Below are 17,097 nucleotides of genomic sequence, written 5' to 3'. Positions count from 1 at the left end.
TGTGTACTGGCGATCAGACTATGAGAAAGGTCGATCAGACCACAGAAAGCCTACGTGGTAAGCCTGCATAGTTGTCTCTTGACGGTCAGACCGCAATAAGACCCGATGAGACCGCGAGAAAGGTTTTTGCTAAATTCTCCTAATTTCCACCCTCGTTTCTTTCTTCTTTCTTTTCTTCTCTTTCTGGTATATAAGGTCTTCCTATCTCTTCCTAAACTATTTTCACTCGCAAAAATAGCCAAAATAATAATTAATCAGATAAAACCTAATACCATGATGATTATATATGCTTAATTACATAATTAGCATTTTGGATGTGATAGCTAGAAACATGTATCCTCATACTGTAGAGAATCAACGAAATTCAAAAACAACTCTATGGTTTCATCAATAACCAAGTCATTGTAGAGTTCAGGTGGTACCATGTTATCGTCCCTTCACCTAGTTCGTGCATTTTGTTACCTGATTCTTCAAAAGGCAAAATGTGTAGTTCAAGATCTTCGGTAAACAAAAATAATTGAATGACATTATTTCTTACCTTTTTTTTGTTGCATGCTTCTGTTAATTATGAATTTTTATTGCAAACTTGTATTAGTTATAATCTCCAGTCAATGATATGTGAAATAATATGTTTTATGTAACCATGAATGAGATGAGATGTAAATAAATTGTGAATGTATGTAATATTATATATACTAAGATAATTATATATGCATGTGAAACCTAAATACATGTTTATCTTACTATATGTGTTGTTATCGACAACAGCTAGATTCTGTACAAGGAGAAGAGATCATCAGTGCCGGTTCATGAAAAAAACTAACACTGATATAGAGACTATTAGTTAAGTATAAGTGCCAGTTACTTATAGTGTTTTTAAACTAACAAAAAAACTAGCACTGACAAAAAAACTTACACTAATAGTCGAGTATGAGTATGAGTGCCAGTTACTTATAGCGTTTTTAAACCAACACTTATGGCCATTTATGTGGGAGTCGGCGCCAGTCAAGCAGCAACAGGCCAACAGCGATCATCCAGTGAACTGAGGAGATCAACTTGGGAGATCTTAGTTCATCCTTCTGAGAAACCAGAGATCTTAGTTCATCCTTCTGAGAAACCAGATCTTTTTGGCAGTTATAATTATGCCAACGGAGCAATTCATAGTAACTTGTCTTCCAACCTAGTCAACTGCTCTGCTTATTCTCATCAGTTTTCTCTTGCATCTATCCCACTAACAGGGCATGGAACCTTACAGAAATGGGGGCAGCGTGAACATTACATAAATATAATATAATCAGCTTTGTATTATGCCTTGTAGTGCTCTGCAATCAAGTCACCCCATCTGACGTTGTACTTCGCTGCAAGATAATGAGCGCCGACAGGTCCACGGCTTCCGTATGGGTAGAGCTCAGCAGCAATCCGCTTCTCTTCCAACTCCTTCAGAACGGGCGTGAAAAGGGACCATGCAGCATCCAACTCATCCGAGCGGATGAATAGCCTTCGCTCGCCTTCGATGGCATCAAGCAAGAGCCTCTCATAAGCATCTGGTATCTCTTTCGAGTACCTAAGACAATCCATGGGTAATTTGAGTACAGCAACTAGATAGATAAAGTAAGCACTTCAGACAAAGAGATTGCAGAGTGTTATTTGCAGAATGAGCATGCTTTGATGAATTCATAAGCTGTGGACAGCGAGAACCAGGCCCTCTCAGGTTTTCTCAAGGGTCCACGTTGACCCCCCTAACACCCTAAATATTACATGCTAAACACGAAGGTAACTGAAGGCTTCTTTAACAGATGTTTTAAATATAAATTTAGAAAGAAGAAAAGAAATGGGGAGAAACACCGCAAAAAACTGGCCAGTAGCGCTAAGGGTGGAAAAGAACAGAGCCAGTTTTCAGAACTCTGGGTTGCAGATACAAGCACAGCTAGGACAAGCATGATGGAGTAACACAAGCATCAGATACTGTGAACATCTGTTCTTTTTAATTTGACATCCTAGAATCGGTTCCATCAAACATTTTAAAGCTTATCCATCAATATGTTTAAAACTATATTGATATAAACTAGTTTTGTAGATAAAAATACCTTATAAATGCTATATTTTACCGCAAGGCCGTGAAAAGTCAAATGCATCAAATAGAATAAAATAGTTTCGATGATAGATATTAGCATTTGACATTCCTGTTTAGACTGAACTGCTACAGGTTTATTTGGCACATCATATTAAACAAAACTTAGTAAGCAAAAAGCATTTGGACAAAATGTGGCAATTCGGATGGCAAAAGTAGCAAAGCCTGCACGCAATGTTGCAACCTGGCTGCATAATTGCACATACCTTAAAATGCACAAATGACCACATTGTTACGATAGACAGTATAAAACTATTATATATCAGTATCATATACGTATCCAGGTTCACTAGGGTTTTTTTGTTCTCGGAACATACATTCATACTTGAGAAGGGAATCCCTAGACGTATAGAAACTAGCCGCATATACCGGGATATATTGTAAGCATGGAAGTTTACGTCTAAAAATGACAAGAAATGAGTCCAGAGACCACACGATGACCTCGATATATATAAGGAGTTCGAGACCCTATGGAGGATAGATCCATTTAAGCCTATAGAAGTCTTGAGCTCTGGAGCCTTCTGTTCTTCCCATCTGCATCAACAACTCGCCAAGACTACAAGCAAGAAACCCTCGACTAGGTTTAGATCTAAGCTAGCAAAGAACCCCTCCCCTTAAACAGTCTCAAAGATCAATACAAGATAAATATGACATAGAGCTATTATCCTAAAGAAGACCTGAACCTGTATATATCTCTGCGTGTGACATGTCATGTATTCGTAAAATCAATGATTCACGAATCATCGACAGCTAGCGCCGTCCATAGGGAATATGACCAAAGATATTGAATCCTCGACACACAACATGTCATCGACTCCAGCCAAATCTGCACCGAGAACCGGCTTCTTGGACAAGAGGTTCTACAACAGCTTTATCCTTTCGAGCGACGTGGCCCCAGCGATCGATAAGGTGGAGCTCAGTGGCAACCTTACTAGCAACGACTCCAACAATGAGGTAAGTCATTTTATGGATCAATGCGCTAAAGATTACGGCATCGAACTCGCTCGATGACCAAGACGATCGTGCAAACAACGTTTACCGCAAGTCAGGATCCTCTCCCATGACTTCCAACAACATGGATTGTCGAAGTACCTACCCGGAGATCTCCGATGACAAATATACAGAACCCTGCTACTCCGATTGCGGAAAACAACAACCAGCCTTCGAAAATGACAACTACTCTGGTTCAAAATCCCAACAGGATCCAGAATCTCGCGTCTCCCGACCATCAACTTGGAGCCCAAAGCTTTAAATCTTCAGCGACTCAGAGGCTCCTACTTCTACAGAAAACCCTCCGACAACCCCTCACTACAGACCTGACTACCCCTATCGGCAAGGATTGGATCAAGTTGATGACCAACATGACCAAAAGCCATGCTCCAGTCCAAGAACTCGAGACCTAAGACGGCCGTAAAGTCTCACGACGAAGTTAAAACCACAGCAGAGTCAGAGTAATCCAAGACCATATGGATAAGCTAACCTGAATCCCAAATAGGAGCTTACGCTTATCACCTTTCTCTAGGTAAATACCAACGCGTTTGCATGGCAACCGTCCGATATACTCGACTTCCTTAGGGAGGTGATAGAGCACAAGTTGGCAATCAGGCCTAACGCCAAGCCGGTCAAACAGAAGCTCCGACGATTCGCGCTTGCCCAAAAGAAAGCAAACAAGGAGGAAATCAAAATGCTCATGAAGGTGGGGTTTATCAGAGAAGTGGATCATCCTGAGTGGCTCGCTAACCCTATCATGGTTAAAAAGTTAAACAGCAAGTGGCGCATGTGCATAAATTTCACCAACCTCAACAAAACATGCTCGAAGGATGCCTTTCCTGCACCGCGAATAGATTAGATAGTCGACTCGACCTCCGGATGTGACAATCTAAGCCCTCAAGATGTCTACTCTGGTTATCACCAGATCAGTATACATCCCAAGGATGAGGAGAAAATCCCGAGGATGAGAAAACCTCCTTTACAACTCCTTTCGGAGTGTTCTGTTACGTAAAGACGCCCTTCGGATTGAAGAACGTCAGCGCCACCTATCAGCGTGGCATGTAAATAACCCTTCACGGCCAGATTGCCTAAAACGTCGAAGCATATGGTGATGATCTTGTCCTCGAGAATAAAGCGAAGGAAAATCTTATCTCCGACCAGCAAGAAACCTTCAACAATCTACACAAGCTCGAGTTATGCTTAACCCAGAGATGTGCGTGTTTGAAGTCGATACAGGAAAACTACTCAGGTACCTGGTATCATACCGGAGAATCGAGGTCAATCCTGACAAAATCAATACCATAGAAGAGATGCAACCCCCTAAGTCAGTACGTAAAGTTCAAAAACTAACCGAATCTATGGCAGCTCTCAGTCGTTTCATATCTCAACTTACTTTCTTCAAGTTACTACACCAACACGACAAATTCGAATTATCTAAGAGGCTAATGAGATGTTCAAAAATCTAAGAGGTACCTTTCATCCCCCTTATGCTAGTCGCTCCCAACCCAAACAAAAAACTCTTGTTATACACAGCGGTCGGACCATGCGTCGTGAACGGAGTATTGATGGTGGAGCAAGAAGTGCCCGACAAGCGAGAGAAGATCCAGCAACCGGTATATATGGTACTCCATTGTCCCAAAGAGCACTACCGCAAATACAGAAGCTGCTATTTACGGTACTAATGGTCTCTTGCAAGCTCATGCACTTTTTTCAAACTCATAAGATCACCATACTATCAATATTTCGAATCAAAGAAATCGTCCACAACAGAGACACCATTGGGCGAATCGCTAAGTGTGTTGTTGAGCTTAGGGAATTCGATGTTCGCTTCGTACCTCAAACAGCTATCAAGTTGTAGGTACTCGCTAACTTCGTCACCGAATGGAAAGAACTCGATCAACCCTAGGACAACCACAATGACATGTCCGACGTATAGACTCTCTTCTTGGACAGATCGTTTACACTCAAAGCTCAAAGGCTGGAATTATACCCATCTCTCTTATAGGAGAAAGGTTGAAATATGCTTTGCCACTCGTCTTTCCGGCTACAAATAACGTAGCCGAGTATGAGGGTTTGCTCACTGGTCTTCGAGTAGCTTCTGCGCTTGGTATCTGCCGCCTTCTCGTGAAAAGGATTCACAGTTAGTGGTGAAGTAAGTTAGCAAGAAGTATCAAATCTCGGATAAGACCATAATAGATTACCTTGTAGAGGTGAGGAAGTTGAAAACGAAATTCATTGAACTCAAGGTCATATATATCCCGAGAAAGGATAACTGTCTCGTTGATAGTCTTGCCCGACTAGCCTCCTCACAATCTCCAGGACAAAACGGGGTCTTCATAGAATGACTCTCGAAGCCGTTCGTGAAATCATCAGACGCTACGACTGAAGCAGTAGTGGTCCACGAGACCTATAACCAACTTGGAGACGCGCCAAAAATCAACATTCCAAAAGGAGTCACGGGGGAACTCGTGGCTCCGCTCGAGTACGAGGATTCGTGGATGGATTCAATTGGCAAGTTTCTTCAAAATCAAGTTGTCCATGAAGACGATGCACTATCCAAGCAAATATCCCGTCGATCCAGGATGTATACCTTGGTGGACGGTGTTCTCTACCGAAGAGACACCTGCAGAGTATTCATAAAGTGCATCTCTCAAAAGCAGGGTAGAGAACTACTCGAAGAAATCCATAGAAGGGTGTGCAGAGCACATGCTTCTTTCCAAACCCTGATCGGAAAGGTATTTGAACAAAGTTTCTATTAGCCTACGACTCTACATGATGCGAACGAGATGATAAAAACATGTGCTAACTGTCAATTCCACACGTACATCAGCCCGCCCAAGTCTTACAAGCGATCCCCTTGTTGGTCATTCACAATTTGGAGGTTGGATATTCAAGAGCCCTTGCGGATAGCGCCCAGAGGCTTCAAGTTCCTCTTCGTCGTAATCGATACCTTCAAGTGGATTGAAGTTGAGCCAATCGGCAAGATCGCCTCGGCAACAACCATGAAGTTCGTTAGGAAAAGTATCATGACAAGGTTCGGCGTCCCGAGTAGGATCATCACCGACAATGAAACTCAGTTCTCAAGCACAGCCTTCATTGATTACTACGATGGGCTAGGCACTATAGTTTTCTTTGCGTTAGTAGCTCATCCACAGAACAATGGACAAGTTGAGCGGGTCAATGGTCTAATGCTAAAAGGAATCAAGACCCGCGTCTTCAACCGCTTATCCGCCTACGCTAAAACTTGAACGTTTGAATTGCCTAATGTAAGTACGAACTGACTTAAAGCACGAACATGAAAGGCAGAATTCTAAACATCTTGAATCGGATTCTCTGAGCACTCCGAACAACATCCAGCAAGGCGACCGGTGAAACGACTTTCTTCCTAGTTTACAGAGCTAAAGCCATGCTACTTTGTGAACTAAGGATCAAATCTCCCCCACATCAAGCTGTACGCTAACTAGGATGAAATCTCGAGAAGACATGATGATTTATCTGGAATACTTCATGAGGAACTGATTAAAAGTAACTAATATAGGCTAAAAGGGTATATAGGTTAAATTGGTTCTTAAATCATCATTCCAAGCTCAAAATTTAAAGAGGACTAATTAGGCTTTTAAGGTCAGACGAATAATGGAAAGACTCGCACAGGTATGAGTGTACAACACACTTAACTAATACCCCGATATTATAAATATATCGCACAATAGTTTGGTAAAAATGGCAAGAAGCAATTATTAAATAAACTGAAAACTCGAATGTATGAGCCACTGAAATAAATTCCAAGGAACAGAATTGATTAACTTCACATACTAAGTCAACCTAAATAAGCAAACAAAAACAAAAAAGCAAGCACTAAGGACATGTTTGGTTCGCATCTAAGTTTGCTACGCCTAAAATTAGCCAAGTGTAGCTTGCCACAAAAAGGGTGGATAACAAATTCTTAGCCACGACTGTAGCAAAGTTAGAAAAAAAACTGAATGTATGACGTGTGGGTCAGGAGGCTAAGAAAGTGGGGCTTGCCACAGTTGTGACAGTCAACCAAACAGTTGTCTAAAATCTATGGCGTGACTAAACTTAGACGTGGCAAACTTAGGCGCAAACCAAACAGGTCCCCCTAAATCTAATAATTAAGTTCATTTGTACTAGTATGAAGAGATAAGCTCTTTGAGTACAGAATAAAAATAATACCTCTGTTTAAAAATGTAAAATTGCAGGAAAACTAATATTACCTTGCTGCATAGTGAAGATTCAAATTACTTCTATCTAGTCGCATACCAAGACCAGGAATCTTGTTGTTAATCTTTAGGTAAATAGCTTCATCTGGTTGCACACGTATCACAAGCTCGTTAGTGGCCCTATCAAGATCAGTGCTGAAACTCCCCTTGTAGAGATTTCCAGGAACATGACGGAACTGTACTCTAATCTCCGCCCTGATTCGTTTGTTTTTCCATGAAAGAATACAAGTCAGGATTTAGGTACAAAAAAAATGACCCAAAAAAGAGATTTTGAGAGCAAGCAATTTGTGTTGCGAACCAAAACATAATATTAGGAAACATACTTTAACATGTTTCTTATTTTCATCCAAAACATAGATCAGATGTACCAAGTGAAAGATTGTAACATGCACATAATATGCTTTAACAAGTAATTGACGGTGTTGGTAGTAACTAGAAGATTTCGACATCATATCGTAAGGATACATACTTGACACATACCGTTTTGTATGCAAAGCTTTCCCAGCCTTCATAAGAAAGGGAACTCCATCCCATCTAGCGTTATTTATGAAAAGTGCAGCTGCAGCAAATGTTGGAGTAACACTATCCTTAGGCACTGTCTTATCATCAGTGTATCCAGTGTATGTGGTACCATCCTTTGTGTGACTTTTATACTGTCCTATTACCACATCTTCTAGTTGCAAAGGCTTCATGGACCGCAAAACTTTAACCTGGCATATAGTATGGAACTAATATAACACTATCCTTGAACGACAATTTTAGAATTTATACGAGCGATGCATAAGAAAAACATAGATAAGAAGATCAAAGTATTCTGCTTTAAGCTATAGACAAAACTCATTTTGAATGGAAAACATGCCTGCTGCCTATTTGGTCACATGCCAGCAGTTTTAAATTCAGACATGTCTGAGTTACATAATTTTGTGTTATATACCATGCCTATGATTATTGTGGGAATGTGGCACAGACCTTCTCATTTCTTATATCCTCTGCTTCCAAACTTATAGGAGTTTCCATTGCAAATAGGGCTAGTATCTGAAGAAGATGGTTCTGCATTATGTCACGAATAATGCCATACCTATCAAAGTACCTGAGCAATCCAATACAAAAATAAGAGACAATCCTAGGGAACCAACACGCTTGAATAAAAGAACCAACAAAATCATACCCTCCGCGCCCTTCAGTGCCAAAGTCTTCTGAGAATATGAGTTGCACATTTTTTATATATTGCCTTGACCAGAGAGGCTCAAAAACAAGATTCGAGAAACGGAGAACGGACAAATTCTCCACCAGTTCCTTTCCCAGATAATGATCAATCCTTCAAAACAAATAAAATGGAACACGGCATCCATAAGCTTTACACAAAGAATTACTATACAATCTTGAACTTCTTAATTCCGTTGCCTCTTTTCTTTTCAATTGGACTGCTTTGGCATTGACAGGGTATGGGAATGAGAATCATATTGTTGGAGCAAGAGTTCGTCTTGCCCCAGCAAATACGGCGAGAGTTTCTTCTAAGGAGTAGACTCGAGCTTGGAAACGAAGTTTGAGAGGAAAGAACACCACGAGTATATTGATGATAAGAAAAATGGATCGATCTGGGGGAGAATCACAGGTTTGCTGTGATTCGTGTTCTGTGTGTCGCCACCATTTTTGTTCGCTTGTCTGTCCCTTTTTACCTGTTTTCCTCCTTTTTCCCATCGCGGGTGTTTTTCGGAAGTCTCTCCGTGATGCGGAGGTTTTTGTGAAAGCTCTCCGTCGTGCAAAGGTTTCGATAAGGCTTTTCGTTTTCGCCGGAGGCCTGCGAAAGGTTCTCTGTTCTTACCGGAGGTTTGGTGAAGCTCTCCGTTTTTACAAGAGGTTTTGGTGAAGCTCTCCGTTTTTACCGGAGGTTTGGTAAGGCTCTCCGTTTTTACCGGAGGTTTCGGTAAGGCTCGCTATTTTTACCAGATGTTTTGGTAAGCTCTCCGTTTTTACGGGAGATTTTTGGTGAAGCTCTCCGTTTTTACCAGAGGTTTTGGTAAGGCTCTCCGTTTTTACCAAAGGTTTTGGTAAGACTCTCCGTTTTTACCATAGGTTTTGTTAAGGTTCTCCGTTTTTACTGGAGGTTTGGTATGTCGGAGGTTTTTGGTGAAGCTCTCCGTTTTTACCGGAGGTTTTGGTGAAGCTCCCCGTTTTTGTCGGAGGTTTTTTGATGAAGCTCTTCGTTTACCAGAGGTTTTTGGTCAAGTTCTCCGTTTTGACCAGAGTTTTTGGTGAAGCTATCCGTTTTTACCGGAGGTTTTTGGTGAAGCTATCCATTTTTACCAGAGGTTTTTGGTGAAACTATCCGTTTTTACCAGAGGTTTTGGTAAGGTTCCTTAGCATGCATTAATGCCGAAGGCCCTATACACTATCGGAGCTACATAATACCTTACAGGAAACCTAGGCAATCTTACCTTCCAGGTGACCTAAGCATGCTACACCCGCGGTATGTAGGCTTGACGTGCTCCCAAGGAAACGCCCGGGGCGCACCGCAACACTGTCCACCAGGGACGTGCCCTGGCGCGTGGCATTTATATGACCGAAGCTGTACAATGCCTTCCAGGGCACCCTGGGCATAATCTGCCTTGCAGGTGACCTGCAGGTGACCTAGCATAAGCGGCGCCCACGGTATATAAGCATGTCGTGCAAAGACAATTCCTTACGACAGCATTCCTCAGAGCACCGCATCCTCACATTAGAGCAATCCCCTGATATGCGGCGTCCACACACTAACGAGGCTACACAATACCTTCCAGGAAACCTGGGCAGTCTTGCCCCCAGGTGACCTAGGCATGCTACGCCCGCGATGTGTGGGCTCCACTTCCGACTAGGGCAAAGCCTACCCTCCGGGAAACCTTTTTAGGTGACCTTGGGTTTAGGCAAGCGATGTTTACTGGTGCGTGGGCTTGTCACGCCTTCGGAGAAATCCTTTGAGGACGCCGCAACTACATTACCAAGGAAGTCCCTTGATAACCGGCATCTACACACTATCGAAACTACACAATACCTTCCAGAAAACCTAGGCAGTTTTGCCTTCCAGGTGACCCAGGCATGCTACACCAGCGATGTGTAGGTATGTCGTGCAACGAGGATTCCTTGCGACAGCATTCCTCGGAGCACCGCAACTCCGCCACAGAGGACATCCCCAGGGGCGTGGCTTCGACACCTGAGGCTATGCAAATACCTTCCAGGGCACCCTGAGTATAATTTGCCTTGCAGGTGACCTAGGCATGGGCGACGCCTGCGGGTGTGGGCCTCACTGTCTATCGAGACTATGCAATGCCTTCTAGGAAATCTAAGCAGTCTTAACTTCCAGTTGACCTAGGCATGCTACATCTGCAATACATGGGCTTGTCACGCCACCCGAAAATGTCCTACAGGTGGCGCCGCAGCACGGTCTATCAAGGAAATCCCTTGATACGTGGCAACTACACTTCCGAGGCCACACAATGCCTTCTAGAAAACCTGGGCATACCCGCCCCCAGGCGACACGATGCGTTTGCGAGTGCAAGAATTTTGCATGGTTATACTAGCTAAGTTTTGCAGTCTACTGTTGGCAACAAGAAGCTATTTGTAGCATGAAACATAGCTAGGTTAAACAACTACTCATGCTAAATGAGAATGTTACTTAAGTTCTACTGCATCTACTTAGTAGCTATCTATTGCAAAAAGACTTCTAACAATATAGTTGAACGCCCTTAACAGACTCTAACCTTGCCACATGAAAGACGACGAATCACTAGGTAAACTACTGGGTAGTTAACAGTGGGCGTACCTTTGTAGGAATAAGGCCTCTATTGTGAGGCTTGATGGTCTCGAAGCCTGTGGTTAGGCTGGGAGAGGCGGAGCTTGACTCCCTCCACCTTTAGCCGTTGCCTGGCTCTGGAGGTAACCCGTCCGAAGCCTGGCGGCGGCACGTGGGAGGTGTGGTCGAAGGTGGTCCTCGATCGCCTCGGTCCCCAGCCGTTGCCCGGCTCCAGAGGTACTTCGTCCGGAGCCTGGCGACGGCGTGTCCCCGACTCAGTTCTCGTTGCTGGGTATGGTACCGTTGATAGTAGGGTTGGTGGTGATGGTGCAAGGTTGAGGGGCCGGGGATTCGCCCGAGTTTGCCCCAGGCCCCCGAACTCTGTCCTTCTTCACCGGCTCCTTCTGCAGCTCGGTATTCGGCATGCCTTCTGAGGTATTCCTCCCGGAAGGTAATGAGGATGCAACAGTCATTGGTGTTGTGGCCACGCGCTGGTCCGTGCAGGACGCTCCCGTATGTTTCCGGGGGCACCGAAGCTTGGAGTTGTTGTTGGGGTTGCTGCCGAAGGCGATGTGCCCCGGAGCCTGTGGTTTCCCCAGAGTTTCCTTCCCCTTTGGGAGACCATCGAGGCCGCCCGGTGAACCGGTTTTTGGAGACGAATTGGTTCTGACTATGCCTCCCCGGACGAGGCGGGCTTGGAGTCCCCTGCACGCGGTTGGCGTTGTGAGGGCGGCATCGGAGGCGCTGGCGAGATCCACGCCTCCCAGAGCTCTCTGTCTCCTTGGAACCCTTTCTTGCCGAGGGACCCAAGGAGGGCACTAGGTGGACAGACTTTCCGAAGATGTTGGCTCGCTCGGGGTATTCCAGGTGTGGTCGAATAGGATACCCGGGGACCAAACTCAGTTAGGAGCATTCCTGGGTTGGACCGCCCAGAACCATTGGAAGGCGACCTGCTTGGTTGTGCCTTCGATGCGTATGGTTGAAACAGCCATGCATACGGTTGCATGCTTGCAACGGTAGGTACGGCGGCTTTAGCCGATTCTCTGGTGGTTTTCCTGGTGGATTCCTACCTCACTTAGCACTTCTGTGTTTGAATCCCCATGGACAGCGCGATGTTGGAGCAAGAGTTCGTCTTGCCCCAGCAAATATGGCGAGAGTTTCTTCTAAGGATGAGACTCAAACTTGGAGACGAAGTTTGAGAGGAAGAAACACCACGAGTATATTGATGATAGGAAAAATGGATCGATCTGGAAGAAGAATCACAGGTTTGCTGTGATTCGTGTTCTGTGTCCGTCACCACCGTTTTTGTTCGCCTGTCTGTCCCTTTTTCGCCTATTTTCCTCCTTTTTCCCAGACGACCATGGCCCCCTATTTATAGGGCCATGCGTAGCTTGACGTACAAGTTATCATAATGTACGAATATCTGGAACCCGACCGAATTACTGGTCGTTATCCCGGATAACTACTTTCTATCGACAAAACACTGATACGTGCAGGAACGGCCGTATCCGTATCTGATACGGTATTAGATACAGATACGGCTCGGATACATCCCCGATACGTATCCGGGGAGTATCGAGAAAAAAATAAATAACATAATTTCGGATACTTGGGCCGATACATTGTGGATACTTGGGCGATACGGCCCAGCCCATGATGGCTCGTGAATCCGGCCCAGCATCCCGCATCCCCTCCCTGATCTAATAGCCGCACACCCGCACTGACCCAACCGCCTCTCGATTCTCGACCTCTCTCTCTACCGGTGACCGCATCCACGAGAAGCGACGCGCTGACGCCCGGCCACGACCGGTGACCACCTACCGGTGACGAGCAATGAGCGGGCGAGGATCTCCACCAGCGACTACCCCTTCCATTCCAAGACTCGGTCCAACCACGCGGTTCACATAGGCACGCACCGTCGCCTGACCTGCAGTGGCGAGCCGGCGACGCGGACGGCGAGCACCTCCTACTGCCGGCGCCCAACAATAAGTTCTCCCCTTTCCCCTTTTTCCTCTCCCAATTGACCGGTTCAATGTGTATTGTGCCCCTTTCCCCTTTTTTCCCTCCCGATTGGCCAGTTCAATGTGTAGGGTTTGTAGTTGAACTGAAACATTGATGAAAATCAACAAGTGTAGCCTTTTATAAATCACACGTTCAATTCTCACTTTTTGTTGTTGAACTGAAACATCAAAATTAGCTGTTAGTTGTTCGATTTCCATAATACGTTTGGTTCAACTAGTATGAGTCTGAGAAACTTATTTGGTCGTTAATTTCACATATTGACGTATAGCATTATTACAAGAACAAGGTAATTTATTCCTGCTATTATTATATGCACCATATTAATTATTTTTTTAAAATAGTAAAATGTATCTGCGTATCGGGTTTCTTAGAAACATGGCGTATCCGCGTATCCGTATCGGCTCGATACTGATACACATATCCGTATCGGTGCTACATAGCTTTCTATCCTATCGGGGAGATAAATATCCACCGTGGTAACTATCGTGGTGCCTACCCCCTACAGTACGGCGAGCCGCTCGCCAATTGCGGGCCGGTGCCGCACTATCAGGGGTGTCAGGATAGCCTCCATTACGCCAGAGTGTCAGAGTGGTGCCCATCAGCCTAGGCCTTTAATGCCGGTCACTTCTTGACAGGCAAAGTACGACCGGCGCTCCCCTTTCAGTAGATCTTCCTAGGGACTGCTGACTCACCTTACTGCCTTCGGGAAGGTGACCCGATCATCCCGAGATGAGGGCCTCGGGAGGCATGGATCTGGGAGGTGAACGCTTCGAGAAGCAGGACTCCGAAAGACTGGGGCTTCGAGAGGCTGAGGTTTCCGGGAACCGAGGCTTTGGGAAGCTGAGCCTTTGGGAGGCCGAGCTGGTTAAGTCAAGGGAAGGCTTCGCAGGTACGAAGAGGTAACGTAAAGAGACCTGATGACTTCGGAGGTCGAGTCTTTACCTGAGGATCCGAAGATCAAGGCTCCATGGACCTGGATAGTAATCTTCAACCATTATCCTCAGGCTTACTTATTTTCCCCCCAACACATATGTTAAGTAAGCGCCACCACAAAATATGTTCCAAATTCTTGGCAATTTCAACTAAATGCTTGTATCACCTGAAGATTTGGTCCTCTACAAGGTACTGCTTCAGACCTCTTGTTAATGCAGCAGAAGACTCTGAGTCCCGGCCAAAGGGCTTCTCAACAATTACCCTTGTCCAACCATTCACAGAAGATGCAGATTTGCTTGCACATTTCACAACATCCAAGAATATATTAGGAGGTATTGACAAGTAGAAAAGACGGTTAGAAACTCTGGAACCCTGCAATAAAGAACAAGACCTTGATCAGATTACAAGTACATTCATTTCTGTAATTGAATTATTGGAATGGATAGCATCAAAAGTTGCACTGATTTTTTTTACAGGATGTAGTGTTTAGATTGCTAACTCCAATAGAAGCAGCTTGTTAGATCATATGTTCCCATCTGGCTCAAACATTCTCTCAGAGTCTCAGGGGACTAGTTTTTTATTAAAATCTCTCGAGGGACTAGTGTATGTACAGTTTAAAGAGCCTACATTTTCAGCAAAATGAAAACACTTCAATACAAAGGAACAGACAAGAAAACATATGTTTAAGCACTACAGTTTTGAGAAAATAATAGAACAACAGAAAATAGGACATGAAATGAAATAATGGTGATCAACAGATGCGCAAGCCAAAGTCACTGAAAAGCTGGTTCTATTAAAAATTCTTCCAAACAAATAGAAGTAGGATAACATCAAGGTTAGAAGTAAAATCAATAGTGCATTCTCGATATGCCTTGATGAGAATACACAAACCTCATGTTGCTTTAGCTTCTTGTCTAGCTCCATGAAATACTCCTCAGAATCATATTGGCCTGAATGATAAAAGCATCTTTTGAGGAACTCTTCCATTTTCTCACTACAGTTCTCCCTAAAAAGACAGAATAGCTTCAAGCACCACTGACAACGCATGCATCTACAAATGCTTCATTTACTAAAGGAAAGTTATTGTTACAATTCATCCCCAGCTAGGCACCTTTTATCTATTCTGCAAGTCAGTGTTTTGCTGACCATGTGTTTCAATTCAGCATCTGTCATCTTGCTCCGTGCATAACCAAATATAGTGAAATGCTACAGAAGAAAATACACAAGTTTAGATTTTTAAAAAAGTAGCTGCAAATGTTATCATAATGAGATATAAATATACACATGCCTTTGGAAGGCAATCTTCGTAGTAGAGAGCAAAAAGGGCAGGAAATATCTTCTTCTTGGCAAGGTCACCAGATGCTCCAACTACCGTGATGCTAACAGTAGAATCATCATTTTTTGAAAGAGCAATCAAGTCTTCAAATTCATCCAGAGTGATTCCTGAAGGTGTTCCATTTTCCACCTTTGATGGGTTAGCAGGTGTGACTGCATTCTCCACAGCGGCATCCACTGGAATTTTCACTAATGATTAAAAAGTATAAGATAGTAAGAAAAGAGATTGCGTATCATAAGGCTTCATCACATGGAATACTCACTATGAACTGGAACCTATAAATGAATTTAAAAATAAAACTATATTTTTACTCTGGGCTTTGCAAACTGGAATAACAGAAAGCATGCTATCAGGGTGACGCGAAAGACAAAAAATATGAATCATTTAATCAAAGAAAGGCATTGGCATATGAATCATTTCAAAATATCAGTTTTACTATGTTTAAATTGTTTCTAGCATTATCGGTACTTTCCACTGAATACATATATTTAAAAAACTCAATATTATGAGTTGAAAACAACTATTAGAACTCAAGATTATCTTCACGCATCTCGGATGCAGCCACAAGCGCATCGGATTACTATGTTCCAATTGTAACTTCTACCCAAAAATACCTTGACACAATTCAAATACATGAAACCTAAATTCCTGACCTCAATCTCTGACCGAACAACACATGCACAGGGGGCAGAACGAATTAGACAAGAAGAGGAAGAAGCACAAAAAGGAGCCCACAGACCTCCCTGTGGGGCGACGGCGTCGATGCGCCACCCGGCGGCGGCGGCGGACCTCCCGAAGACACATCTGGCGAAGGAAAGCGTGGTCAGGGGCGACGCCACAGCGCGTCGCGCGGAGACGGCGGCGGCGGCGCCCGCGGGACACCTCATGCAGGAGAGCGCCATGACCAAGGCCACCTCGGTCGCGCGCGGTGGGGTGGGAGCAGACGACCAGCGCGAGAGGGTAAGCCGGGGTTTTATCGGGGTATCGAAAGGGGGAAGGGGCCTGAGGAAGATGGGCGATGGGGCTCTTGAGATCGCCGAGGGGCAGGGACGGGATGCGGAAATAAAATACGAGGATGGCTCGGTGCAGCGGGCGCTGCTTCGTTGGCGGCTCGGGTCACAAACGCAAGAGGGTAGAGAAGGGAAGGCAACCGGGGCAGCCACCACCGGCGGGCGAAGAGGTGGCTGCGAGGGCGACGGCCAACCACGATTGGAATGGGTTATTGCGTGGCGGCGTGAATCTGCAGGAGGCGGCAGCAGATGACGCGAGCTGATGAGGAATCGGAGCGACACTGACACGCAATGACGCAAGAGGTGGCCATTCAGGAGCGGCTCCTCGCCCAGCATCTGCCAGGAGGCGGGGGATTGGGGGACGTGTGACCGTTCAGGAAAAAGAGAGACACGTGAGAGAAAAGAGTGGGAGGGTAACGAGTAATGACTATTTGTGGAATTTACTATAAAGGATCATTTGCACCTGTTAAATGATTTTACCTTGGGATGCCTTAATCTTACAAAAATAGCATGAAGCAACAACTTTTAGAAATCGGTGGCAGGATGAAAAAATGCAAAAAGTAATAGCAAAGACAAAATAATGTAATTGACCTAGTGGCACATACCTAATTTTTCCTTCACATTCCCCCTCCCTCTCCACTATCATCTATCTTGGTGGGAGGTTATAA

At 44.5% G+C, this 17,097-nt stretch overlaps 1 protein-coding gene across 3 annotated transcripts; it reads right to left on the bottom strand.

Annotated features, from left to right (window-relative positions):
• Positions 1 to 662: 662 nt before the first annotated feature.
• Positions 663 to 16,671, bottom strand: LOC133888540 (glucose-6-phosphate 1-dehydrogenase, chloroplastic-like). Of its 3 annotated transcripts, none has more exons than XM_062328819.1 (10): positions 16,159 to 16,667; positions 15,372 to 15,607; positions 15,195 to 15,289; positions 14,975 to 15,089; positions 14,250 to 14,455; positions 8,528 to 8,677; positions 8,329 to 8,449; positions 7,840 to 8,069; positions 7,354 to 7,554; positions 663 to 1,564 (listed from the first exon to the last, which is right to left on the bottom strand). In XM_062328819.1, the coding sequence occupies exons 1-10, from the start codon at positions 16,319 to 16,321 to the stop codon at positions 1,306 to 1,308; spliced, it is 1,776 nt and encodes a 591-aa protein (XP_062184803.1). In that variant the 5' UTR covers positions 16,322 to 16,667; the 3' UTR covers positions 663 to 1,305. The 3 variants fall into 3 exon arrangements, 2 of the variants coding, with proteins under 2 accessions (XP_062184803.1, XP_062184804.1); XM_062328820.1 differs by having other exon boundaries at positions 15,372 to 15,595; positions 16,159 to 16,666; XR_009903802.1 differs by having other exon boundaries at positions 1,426 to 1,564; positions 7,829 to 8,069; positions 16,159 to 16,671.
• Positions 16,672 to 17,097: the final 426 nt, after the last annotated feature.

The sequence above is a fragment of the Phragmites australis genome, chromosome 13, assembly GCF_958298935.1.
Source record: "Phragmites australis chromosome 13, lpPhrAust1.1, whole genome shotgun sequence".
Classification (NCBI taxonomy): Eukaryota; Viridiplantae; Streptophyta; class Magnoliopsida; order Poales; family Poaceae; genus Phragmites; species Phragmites australis.
Note: the sequence above shows the minus strand (reverse complement) of the source record. Positions and strands in the feature narration are given on the sequence as shown.